Raw genomic sequence first — 13,300 nt, 5'->3', positions numbered from 1 at the left:
TCAGTGACAGGAAAAAGAAAGAAAAAAAAAAGAAAAGGCAAGAGCAGCATATCATCTGTTTTTATGATTGAGAAATTGTTATATTTTTTAACTCATTATTAAGGACTATTTTCCAAATCTTAATCAAAGTGTAAAAATATACTATAGCTTATTGTGGAAAAAAGCATGGCTTTTAATAATCTTGGAAACCGTATTACTCAAATCCCACCTAAGACACAACCATCCATGGAAGTCAAAGAATGTAATGAGGTTGTCAAAACAGCTTTTTTTTTTTTTTTTTTTTAATGAACCAGAATACCGTTATTATCAGGTAACTGAAATTAAACTAGTGAATCAGCTCAAAGAGTCCCTAACTTAAACAGCTTAACCAAAAGAAAATGAAATGTCCTTTCTCCACAGCACTATTTCCACACTGATAACTTCTGTAAGACTACGAAATGAAGTGGGTTTGCAGCAGACTTCAGAAAACTAAATTAAACAGTGCTTGGTTCAGAAGACATTTCTCCTGGTGAGTTAACTTCTTTTCATCTTGTAGTATTCATCAAAACACAACTATCCGTGGGTCATGTACTTGTAAATGATCATAATAAACCATTACGATGACAGACGCCTATCAAATTTTCATTACCTGTAGGAAAGGCACACCTGTTCTTTCAATGGCAATCACACCCACTGTCTGATTCACTTCCAAGTCAAGAATCAGAATTTCTCTGGGATACAGTAATAGCATGTAGTTTCTTTTGGAAGGCAAGTATGACAACTGAAGGCAGTCATTAAGTGTTACAGATTCAGCACTGCAAAATGTCAAAAATAAATTGTAAGTGGTCCAGAAAAGGAGAACAACTTTAATTAAGTTCAGTATCAACAAATATTTGAAGTTCAAAATAAAATTAACAGTGCAAATTCTCCTGGAGGTGCTTTTCTTTCAAGCATTCCCCATTTTGATCATTGGGAAACTACCTGAAGAAATTTTATTCTATCCTTTCTCATTCCACAATTAAAATGAATTACATTATCCTATTTTCGTCTTTTACCCATCCCTCCCCCAAGAAAGATGTTTCTGAATGTATAACTGCATGCCAATATAATATAGGCTCACAGAGCACAGTTATGTTTTAAAAAGCAAGCTACAACTAAAATGAGGAACTGTTTTTTGAAAGGGTACATCAACTGAATCAAACTAAGGTACATCAACTAAGAAACAAAGGTTAAAGCATGCAATTACTAGAAGCCAAACAGACTTTTCTCACATTTTACAATGTTTTCAAATGCACCTTAATTTCAGGGCCATGAAGACAAAGAATAGAAATTGCTATTCTCAGTCTGCCTACTCCTTAAATAAATTGTTTTTTTTAAAATATTTTAAGATAATATTTTTTATCTAATAATAATCTATTAATATCTATATAATACATAGGTATAAAAAAACATTATCTGGGAAGAAATATTTGGAACCTACCTTGGTTTTTCATTACTGATTAAGATTTTCACTTTATCAAGGGCCTTTTTGGCCCCTGTAGTAGCAGCCAACTTGTGAGAAGGACTGGAATGGGGACTAGAAATGTAAACCTTCTTCCCTGAGCTGGCAGGAGCTTTCGAAGGAGAGAAGTCGGAGATGAACACTATTCCTTCACTTGTGAGCACTGTACCAAGAAAAACAGATTTTACAAAATAAAATCTGCAATTCTGTTGAGGTGTTTTATTTTACTGAAATTTTGGTGAGGAGAAATCATAATAGCATTACTAATACATTAAGATGGAAAATTCATAATTCTATCCTACAAGCACCTTCTACTGAAAGAGCAGAAGATGGTCAACTACTATTACTGAAAATCCACGCAATTATTTCAAAATTAAGTCTGTACTAAAAAATAAAAATAAAAAAAATGGAGGTTATCAGTAGAAACCTCTGGGTTGTCCCTTTGTATTTGTTCAGTACAGTTATTCTGTCATAAACTGTTTTTCAGGAAGCTTCATAATGTAAATAGCAGAGCTGCCCACATTGGCTATATAACCATTTTTTGTTCTCATGAAGTGCATTGCTCAAAGAATTGTTAGCACATTGTTTATGTGGCGGCATAAAGACTCAGCTGAGCTGTAAAGATGTAGCTAAGATTTTACTACACGTTTATACCAAAAAGCTCTTTTTCTAGGTTGAACGGTATGGCAAATAATAACAATAATAAAACCTACAAAGACTGAAAACTGCAGCTTGTCTTCTGCAATAAGTGAAAAAACAGTGACACTTATTTATCTTAGTTTTTTTCTGCTAAAATGTGAATGTGTGCGTTACACTTAACAAACGTTAAGGAACATTTGAATTTTCAAAAATTGATGCTCACGTTCATCCTTCAACAAAAACCTTTCTGTTGAAGATGCCATTTATCTGGGTCCATTCTCATCTCATTGGATTCACTCTCAGCATCCAATTATTTTATAGCTTTTTATGTCACTTTAACAGGGTTCTCTGTATCCAGCTTCTCCCAGCTCCCGTCTCCATGTTTTCCATCTTCTTTTTGAAGTCACAAACGTATCTTTTCAGATCTTTAAGTTGTATTCTCTATTCATGGGCACTTTTCCCCTCCCCATCCCAATGACATCATTTTTCAGACAAATTCTATATTGGCTGAAGACTCCCATCTTTGTTTTGAAACTTCTTCTTCCTGGCATTAACAACATAAATCTCACTAATCGATTACTTTAATGTCACAACCTCTAGTTTAAGATTTAAGTCTAATGTTTTTCCTGGTCACACATATTCAGGTCACACCTGCAAACTCCCTGGCCGTATTTCTTAGAGCACGCCTTTTTTCCTTCCATTATAGCTCCTCTCCAACTTAAACTAATGGTACTACAACACAACTATCTGTGATTCTTGATACTATCATATAGAATTTTTCTTTTTCCTAGTTCCAACTAACCAATGGCAAACTAAAACTGTCCTTTCTTACTATTTTATACATAAAAACTTACAAGCTAGGTGTGATGGATCAAAGGGGTCAAATGAAAATGACAGGATATTTTCTGCATAACTTTTCTTCCAAAGTTTGGTGCCTGTGTCTGCATTCCACAGTACAATATAGTTAGGTGGATGAACTGCAAGCAGTAAATCTCTAGAAGCGTCTTGATTCCACAACCACTGAATGTCTGTCAAAAGAAAGAAGAAAAAGTAAACATTGAAATAAATTTTCACAAATAGTTCTATTCTGAAACTATTCTGTAACACTTCGTCTTTAAAGAAATGATAAGCAACTTGTTAGTAACCAGGTACTTCTATTTCACAATTCTAAAAAATAAATTCATTTTATGGTCTCAATTTATATTTTTAACAAGCAACAATGCACTGGGTTATACATGTCCACACACACGCTCAGTGCCCACATCCTATCTGAAGGATGTCAGTTGTTTTCAGCCAGCAAATTCCTACCTGAAAAAAACATGCTGTATTGTACAGAACCACATCAGTCATAATGAAAAGAATCATACACCATCCCTACTTAACAGAGGGGTAGTTTCCGTATGTGACCTGGAAATGAATGTTTTCTCTACTTCAAATACTTTTTAGCAAGAGGCTTCAGTTCAGGAGTAAAATGAAACTGACTGTAATACACAATCAAGAATATAAATATGTCCTTAAACACTATGGTCAGTCTGAAAAGGCATGGTTGCTAATCACCACAACTCAGCATCATTTATACATTCAAGATAAATGAGCATAAAAGCCGATGTTTTCTATCTTAGATCAGCTGGAAGAACCAGAGGTGACTATACTGGTAAAGCTGTACTGGAACAATTAAGGCCTTTTGCATTTGGAGATGGGTTGGGTCTGTTACCCCAGCCCTAAAAGTAGTGCTTTACCTTAGCACTTTTACACCTGCTTTGTTAATAGTCTATATACACTTAATAAGAAGAGAAGGGGATGTGACCAATAGATCCACAGAGGAGGGTGCTCAAGTGTTCTCTGAATACTTCCATACATCTGTTTGCCCCAACCTTTTTTCTTTTAAAGTTCCCATGAAGATTTACTTGGAGTAAATTCCCATTGCTTGATCACCTTGGTAAATTTGTTCTAGTCAAACAAAAATAAGGCAGGAAGGGGAGGTGAGAGAAAGGCAGAAATGTCTGTTAAACTAAAATGAAGGCCATGCACGAGTCTTCATTTTTGGTAAATTTATAAATCTCTACAAAAAAAGAAATCAAACTTGGAATAAGATGAAAAGTAAACTCTACCACTGAGTCAACAAGAACACAGAGCTACCTCTGTTACTTGAAAGGAACTGTGTTAGAGCTATGTACATGCTACACAGACCAGACAGGCAATGAAGTGTCCCCCCAAGTCCAGCTCCTACTACTGCATAGCCTCAACAAGTCACGGTGTCTCTACAGCATACTCATATATATTAATATGTTGGAAAAAAATAATCCTTCCTAAGTCATTCTTCTGTTTTAACAATTCACCTTTTTTTTTTTTTTTGAGAGCCGATAAGTGTTTTTCAATGGGTCTCAGGGTCTCAGAAGGAAAATTTAAAAATAAAAATAAAAATAAATCCATTTGTGTCCTAATCAGTTAAACTACAAGTAAACAAATGGTTAAGTGCTTCCCAGGTGAATGTAGAGTCTGGATCAAATAAAGACAAGTGCCTAACACTGAAGCACTGATTTTCTTTTTATTGAAACAGTGAAGCTCCAGCTGTTATCCTGCCACGTTCTTGCAGATAACACAGAGAGCACCAGATCACCTTGGTGCTTGATCTCTATTTGTACCATTTTCTACACGCCTGTAAAAAAAATAGCCAGAGACTTCAGAAACAGATGGAAGCCAAAGAAACTGCTTTTGTTAGAAGCTATTGCTAAATTAAACCAGGGACTGATGAAAGAACAGAACTTTAATTCTGTTGCGTATTACCTTATTTTTCACCCAATAGAACAGCAGATTGAAAAGCCTTCATTGGGCCTGCAAACCTGGAAAAATCTTCAAATGGCATGGTCAAAACCACACCAAACATTCAGTGAATTGGTGTCATTGATAAATAAAATGCAAGTTATAACGCAAAAAAAGAAGAAATAAACAGAAAAAAATTAACTGCAGTGGAAAGAATAAGCATTCAGCGTCTCACTACCAGACTCACAGGGCACTGCAGTACTGTATGTACTCTCACGGGCTTTGCAGAAACAGAAGTACAACAAAAAACAAAGTAAGTGGGTTTTCCAATAATAGAAATCAAGACAAAAAACATGTGTAACACAAGCATCATCACAAGTTTTTAAATAAATTATATTTAGAAATTCATTGTGGTAGTCTCTTTAGAAACAAAGCGTTCTAAATTTTTCTACAGAAATAACATGGAAATATATTGCTAGTGGGGGCAGCAGTGGCAATAAACAGAAATCTAGAACATGCAGCAGAGCACACAGATGCTGCTGTACTTGCAGAGTTATCCCTTCCAGCTAACCCAAAGAGCTCACCTGGTGCTGGAAGCAGTCCCCTCACATCACCAGCTCAGGTAACGAGAGCAGTCCAGCCACAGCAGCATGGCTTTCTAACTGCGTTCCAGTACTCAAACCAGCTCTTGGACAGCTCTGTTACGAGTGATTCTTGTACCCAGAAAAGTGCCTACCCCAAGTAATTAGAACCAAACAGTTCTAATACAGTACTACCCTCAACTACAGCTGCACTCATTAAAGCAGCAGTAAAGACGATAATGGATGTGTGATGCAAGCAGGAATTAAACCTAGATATTTGCTGTGATATAACCCTGCTGTGAGTTTTAACCACTACTTCAACTTCTTCCCTGGTGAAGCGCAAGACGTTAACTAATGAAAGGGAGCATCTGACGGATGGCACCTTACTAATAAACAAACACAAAAAGACCAAGAAAAAAAGACAATTACTTTTCTGTATCTTCTTAATTGTGTTATACCTGGCCAGTGGCTACATTTTCCGTTCTCTATCCTTCATCAGCCCAACTAAGACAGCACTGATCTCAATACCAGGCTTCTAGGTATTTCTACATGTAGCACAGGCAAGCATAGATCTTCTATAGCTTACAACATGAAATATATATATATATAGTTTCTTCTCCTTTTCTTCTGGTTTCTTTTTGGTTTCGATTCATTTATTTTGTTTACTTCCTGCAAAGATTTGTAAAATGTATGCATTTAAAAAATACGTACACCCTGGGCACAAATACGCTGAGAATCCCTGAATGAGTTCGTCATCTTTTTTCATGGAAACAAGACAAAGAATTTTCAAACATCCAGCTGCACATATTTGTTCACAGAATTTACTGCATATTTTTCAGACTCTCCCAGCATCACTGGGCTACCATCCGCAAAACGGAATCAAAAGCAGCAAGTATCACCACTGAATCATCTTCTCAAATGAATGCAAAACCCAGTTATTTATACTCTCTCGAAACTTCCTTACTCTTGACTGTTCAATTGCATTAATCCTTCCCATTTACTGGGACTACTTGACTGCAGTTGAAAGCTAATTCAGATCTGTCATACTCAGCGTCAAAACTTCATACAACTAACTCGAACTATGCATGAAACCGAGCTTGTTTAAAACTGTCATCTACTCTAAAATTCGCACAATATGTTGTTCTTTCTCCATTTCACTTTTCACATAAAATTGCTATCTCTGCATGTAAAAGCCGCCCTGATCCTACAAATCAGAAAACTGTACAGATGCACAAAAAAGAAAGCTTTCTGATTTATGTTGTCATACTCATATACTTAATCAGCAGTAATGAACATAATTGTCGAAGCGGATTTGTACAATTGAAACTTTTACTTACAACAAAGTACTACAGTACAACAGATGCCACTAATATTCAGGTACAATGCAAGCTGTCTTACATCCCCAACTCAAAAATAGGAAAATATACTTGACACCATAAACATCATTACTCCAGTCAATAATATTAATAAAAATAGAATATAACTTCTCGTCAGATCTTAAAAAATGTTGCCGTATGGATTAAATCTCACAGCATTTCTCAGGGAGACATTTACAAAGAACAAACGTTCTTACATTTACAAAGAAAGTGAGCAGACAAACATACAGGCTTGTAATACTGACTGTAAAATTCTTTGTCAGAACTGAGCGTAGTTCATAGCCCTAGGTGACTGACTTGTACACGATGCTTCATAAAGGAACTTCCATTCAAACGTCACACACTATCATTACCTTGAATAGGTTTTGCATGTTCTTGTATTTCACAACGAGCTGTTCCTGTTGCCACATCCCATACAATTATTTTTCCAGTAGCATCAGCAGAAGCTAAACGTAAAGAATATGGAGAGCCAATATTGTGATGGTAATTTTCTTTAGCCCATTTAACCTGAGGATACAGATGAAAAGTAGTCAAGAGACGGAAACATATATAATAAAGACATCATACAAAATATTTTTCAGATGGATAAACAAATAATTAACTCACCAAAAAGGATAACAACAGTTAATAACATCTGTGTAAACATACATCAGTCGTGCAGATTTAAGATATGTTACAACTGTGATGCATGTCTGCATGGATGGTATTTTCAAATTTACATAAATCAGTATACCTTGTTCCTGAAGACAAACTACAACAATCCATAAATACAGACTACAAATATTAGAAGTCTACCCAAATATTTAGAAGAAACTGCATCTGCTATCTTCTTTATCCTATTCAGGATGTCACCAAAACTCATTTTCATATACCACTTTCTGGTTTCGGATTGCCAACTGCACTGACTTGCAAGAAGATGGCAATACATATGTAAATGATGTAGCCTGAAATTTGAAACATTCCATCTACAAGTCTCCAGAGACTGTAACAGGTAACACTGGCTCCTTCCCTGCATATTCAATACAGAATTGTTTTGCTACCCGCTTTAAAGGCCAAATTCTACCCCTGAGGGAGAATGAAGACACTAACAGAATAATAAACCTTAATACTAAGGTAATGAGAATTTATCTACTACTAAAATGATGTTGCAGCTAGCTAGCTGTATGCCGTCACAGTACCTGACAGAGAAAGTGTTAGGTCAAACACAACTCTTTGCACATATATTGAAATCATGACACTAAAAAAAATAATACAATTATCATTAGGTGCCACTAACTTTACAACATGAGTTAGATTTATAACTGCATTCAGGGCACTGTAGCCACCTTTGTGCTATCCCTGTCAGAGGTTTTACCAGTACACATCTCAAAAGCTTGGCTGAATAGATTAAACAACCTTTACACATGCACAGTAAGCAATTTTCAAAGAGTTCTGGCTAACAACCCAAAGCATGTTTCTACTGGAATAACAGAATAATTCTTGGGAGAGTCTCCTCTACCTGCAGATTGCAGTTTTGTAACTCCTGCTTCCCTGCTGCTCAAAATAAAATTATCCTTGAGAGCGCCTGCATACAGCTATGTAGTATTAAAATTACACAGCTGTTGAAATCTACATAGCTATTTCTTCCTCAGTTAAATATATGTTTCTCTGAAGCAAATGCCAATTTTGGAAAACATCAGTTCCCAAGGGAGGATCTGTCACCAAGTTATGAACAATGAGAAGGAGGCCTTTACACCAGCAGTCTTAAACAGAGCTCCTACTGTTCTCTCTAGCACCACGAGCCCTCTTTTCGCATTGCAGTCACTCTGCTCCAACAACGTCCCCACGCATGACCCGATCCTCTGCTAAAAGAAAACATTTTGCTTCTCTACCCTGACTTCAAAATGTAGCAGCATTGGTCAGAAACAGGGACCTAAGGCAAATTTTTAAAAATTATTTTTCAGAAATTATCTCACCTAATTTACAGCCTTATTAGCCCTGTTTACTAATTCAGCAAAACAGACACAAATGTAGATTTCATTACTCTCTTTTTTTGTGTGACAGACCAAAAAATTTAAATCACGTACTTACATATTCTTTTGTAAAAACACTCTTTCACATACTCATTGTAGAGGTACAAAAACAGTCAGGTATAATCCACTCCATACAAATTTATCAGCCTCCCAAAAAGCCAGGACTACCACACTGACAGCTAACGCAGAACATTTTTCAGCGAAACCATTACCTATTCCAGACACAGTTGTAACAGACAAATGCCAGGTAGTCTTTAAAGAACATTAGCGAAACAAACTGCAGAAAATGAAACAACTGCTTATTTCTTTTCTTTTTTTTTTTTTGTTACAGAAAGTGGCATGTTTTGAAATTTTTCAAAACTCAAGCACAAGTTTCTGTGGAGAAGGTCCCCTGTAGACTATGTTTGCTGGCATGAATCTCTACTGCGAAGAGTTCAACAGCCAAACAGACACAACAGATCTTTTGCACTTCCCCTCCAGCCTACACATGCTTTTAGCATTTATAAATTCTTAACAACAACAAAAAAAATAGAGGCATTTAGGATTCAAAGAAAGTTTTTCAGAAACGTACATAAAGGTATCTACAATGATTATGACCTCATAATAATTTCTACTTCTTAAAGTAGAGCAGAATTTCTTTCCATTCTTTCTCCTCACAAGTAAGTCATTTTCTTACAGTCTATTTCTGCTAATAAACCACCAGATAGTGGATTTGAAAAATTATGTTATAAGTTATATAGAAACTATTTGGACTTCAATACTTGGTTTCTTATTGAAATATCGTTACTGCCCAAAACTAGCAAATGTATCTAAAGTACATGAAAATGCTAGCACTACCTGGATCAAAAAATATTTTGCTACAACGTGTTATCTAAGCTAAGTGGAGATTTTAAAACATAATAATCATTATAGCTGCTGCCTCCATACCACTTATTTCACTTATTTTTATATATATATATATATACACATATATATTTTACACAATTGCACACATTGAAGTTGATGTCTTGTTCATTTTAAAGGTTAGCCTGAAGACAAGCTAGGTTAAGGGTACGCTTGCCCAAACACAATGCCAGAAGGCATGGAAGGTATTGATCTACCAAATGCTGAGTGTTCTGTGGTTGCTGCCAACTACACACCTTTGGTCTGTAGTAACGGAAAAATAACCTCTCCTTCCTAAGGTTCAAATATATTTTTATATATCTAAAAGTATAACATTGATCTCAGCCCAAATTTTAGGATGCATGGTTTGATTTCACCATAAAAGGAATCATGTTAAATATGGGTACTTTACAACAGATTTTATGCAAAAATTGAGTGCAATATGAGTATTGAAAATCATTTCGAAAAATAAGATATACACCAGAATCAAGTAATGCACCTTAAAATGTATCTCACCTTGACAACATTTGCTTTGTGTCTTTCCAAAACCTGTAAAGTCTGGGCAGTATTGGCATCAACTACCAGCACAAGCGAATGGCATCCATACGCAATCAAACCTTGCCAGCCCCTAGAAAAGCACACACCGTCATCAAACAAGCAAAAAAGAACAAAAAGCAGTTCACATCAAGAGCAAGATTTTTTTATTTTTTTTTTGGTAAGTTGAGTGTACACTACCAGACACAAATATCAAACACTAAAAACTACTTAACATAAAACTCAACAGCATTATAAAATGCGATTGCAGCACTGTCTGCTGAACTGTATGCTGATGAGTCCCTATGAAACCATAAAGCACACATTTGTGCCCATCTATAAAAATCCTCTTCTGTAAATTCAAAACGTCATACTGGAATACATGCACAGCATTCCCAAATGTTATATGTAAGGAGCATATTTGCTTTTATATAATTGCATGGGGATGAGGAAGCATGTGAAGAACTACAAGAATAGTTAGTCTTTGATGCGGTCTGACTTGAGGAACGATTAATGTGGCCTCTAATGATATTTACACGGATATAATGAGAACAGTGAGCAAGCGAGAACAGTCAAAGGAGATGAAGTTTCTAAAAACTTCCAAGAACTTCAGTGTTCACTGCTTTGCAAGCTGCCAAATGTACAGGTCACACTTTTCCAAAACGACTGGGTTCAGGCCAATTCATTTGAAGCTGTTTCCATAGGATTCAGCAGCGCTCGCTTACTGCTTCCTAGCACAGCTGGGCGAACTTCTTGCTCAGAGCCATGCAAACAAACACCGAGGCATGCATGGACTTCGGACCTCAAGCCTCAAACAACCCCAGAAACAGCAGCAGCAAGAGCCACCAGCTCTCCACGGGCTGTTGCAGCACCAAGAGCTCCGCCCACAAAAGGGCATAGCCGGGAGGCCCTGGCACACACCCACCCTCCCTCGCGGGGCCGTGGCATTGCTCTCCCCGACACCCGGAGGGCTGCACCTCCTCTCCTCGCGCAATTCGGGATGGAAGAGGAGGGGAGCTGGCAGCCACCCCTCGTCCCACCCCCCCCCCCCCCCACCGTGTCCCGGCGCCCCGTACCAGTCCGCCGCCCCCCTGTTCGGCGCGCTGAGGGCTCCCGTCAGGGTCCTTGCCGCCAGCTTGATGTTCACGGTGAAGGGCTGCATGGCGACCCGCGGAGCCCCACAGCGCCGCGGCCCTGCCCGGCACGGCACGGCGCGGCCCCGCTCGCAGGAAGCGCCGCAGCCGCCGCCGGTCCGTCACGCCCGGCTCCGCCGCCGCCCTGCGGCTGCCGAATGGCCGTTCCGGGGCTGCCGGTGGGCAGGAAGCGGTTCTGAAGTTTTCTCAGAAATCCCGAACCTGGCCCTGGCCCCGGCCCCGAGCAGGAGCCTTTGCTCGGGGTAAAATCTTCCTCGTTCCTCACAGGCAGCCGCAGAGGCCCTCCTGGGGAGCCCTCGGCAGTGCGTGGGAATGGGGTTGGCCTCTCAGACTTTCAGTCATACCAATACCGTAAAAGTCGGTCAAAGACACTCTTTAAGACTCAATTTGGAGTTTTTAGAAGGAAGTTTTAGAGTTTTTGAGTTTTGGAGTTTTAGAAGGAAGGCATTCTTTAATAATGTGTCAGACACACAGGGGATCACTCCACCTAGTGTGTGTGCCAAATTGTCTAGCTACAGGGGTTCTATACAATCAAAATATACATCTTACTATTTCCTGGAACTCATTAAAGTATGTATGCGCATTTATTTCTACTGGTGGTCTTTCAGGCACCAGGTTCTTCCAATGTTTGTGGATGGGTCGATAGTCAACTCGGGCATGCATACTAAACGTTGAACCAATCAGTCATCAAGGTTGGAAAAGGCCTCCAAGATCATCTGGTTCAACCATCACCCTACCACCAATGTCACCCACTAAACCATGTCCCTAAGCACCAGGTCCAGCCTTTCATTAAACACACCCACGGCGGTGATGGCACCACCTCCCTGGGCAACCCGTTCCGATGCCTGACTACTCAGAAAGAGTAGTCATGTGCATACCGTGAGTTCCTCACCCAATCTTTTCAAACACATTCTCCAGGCCTGGGTCATCATTTACACATACAAAGTTTCTAAACTTACAGAATCATAGAATCATAGAAACAGAAGGTTGGAAAGGACCTACAAGATCATCTAGTCCAACCGTTCTCTTATCACCAATACTACCCACTAAGCTACTAAATTATACCTCATAGCACATTGACCAGGTGCTTCTTGAACACCGCGAGGGATGGTGACTCCACCACCTCCCTGGGCAGGCCGTTCCAGCACCTGACCACTCTTTGAGAGAAAAGGTTTTTCCTGGTATGTAATCTAAATCTCCCCAGGTGCAGCTAGTGACCATTTCCTTGAGTCCTATCATTAGTTATCTGAGAGAAGAAGCCGACCCTCTCCTTATCACAACCTCCTGAAGGGAAGTTGTAGAGCGCAATGAGGTCTCCCCTGAGCCTCCTCTTCTCCAGACTAAATAATCCCAGCTCCCTCAGCTGCTCCTCATAAGACTTGTGTTCCAGGCCCCTCACCAGTTTTGTTGCCCTTCTCTGGACACACTCCAGGGCCTCGATGTCCTTCTTGTAGTGAGGGGCCCAAAACTGAACACAGAGCTCAAGGTGAGGCCTCACCAAAGCTGATTACAGGGGGATGATCATCTCCATGGCCCTGCTAGCTACACTTTTTCTAATACAGGCCAGGATGCCATTGGCTTTCTTGGCCACCTGGGCACATTGCCGGCTCATGTTCAGCCGAGCATCGATCAACACTCCCAGGTCTCTTGCCTCTTCACAGTCTTCTAGCCACTCTGCCCCAAGCCTATAGCGTTGCATGGGGTTATTGTGGCCAAAGTGCAGGACCCGGCACTTGGCCTTGTTAAACCTCATCCCATTCACCTCAGCCCAGCAATCCAGCCTATCCAGATCCCTCTGAAGGGCCACCCTACCCTCAGGCAGATCGACACTACCTCCCAACTTGGTGTCATCTGCAAACTTAATGAGGGTACACTCGAT

The 13,300-nt window shown here is 39.1% G+C and overlaps 1 protein-coding gene across 5 annotated transcripts in view; it reads right to left on the bottom strand.

The window, feature by feature from the left end:
• WDR11 (WD repeat domain 11) overlaps window positions 1-12,506 on the bottom strand; it is a 42,538-nt gene extending 30,032 nt beyond the window's left edge. The window contains exons 1-6 of one of the 5 annotated variants that reach the window (XM_083844742.1): window positions 12,487-12,506; window positions 10,250-10,361; window positions 7,193-7,346; window positions 2,974-3,147; window positions 1,460-1,643; window positions 629-794 (exon numbers count right to left, since the gene is read on the bottom strand). In XM_083844742.1, coding sequence (XP_083700868.1) covers window positions 629-794; window positions 1,460-1,643; window positions 2,974-3,147; window positions 7,193-7,346; window positions 10,250-10,361; window positions 12,487-12,491 — 795 coding nt within the window. In that variant the 5' untranslated portion in view covers window positions 12,492-12,506. Of the gene's footprint in view, window positions 1-628; window positions 795-1,459; window positions 1,644-2,973; window positions 3,148-7,192; window positions 7,347-10,249; window positions 10,362-11,343; window positions 12,418-12,486 lie in introns of those variants that run through there. The other 4 variants (XM_083844741.1, XM_083844740.1, XM_083844739.1 and 1 more) reach the window with 4 other exon arrangements.
• Window positions 12,507-13,300: the final 794 nt, after the last annotated feature.

This window comes from Anser anser (genome assembly GCF_964211835.1).
Source record: "Anser anser genome assembly, chromosome: 7".
Lineage (NCBI taxonomy): Eukaryota > Metazoa > Chordata > Aves > Anseriformes > Anatidae > Anser > Anser anser.
The sequence above is the reverse complement of the archived record's forward strand: the minus strand, read 5'-3'. Positions and strand labels throughout refer to the sequence as shown.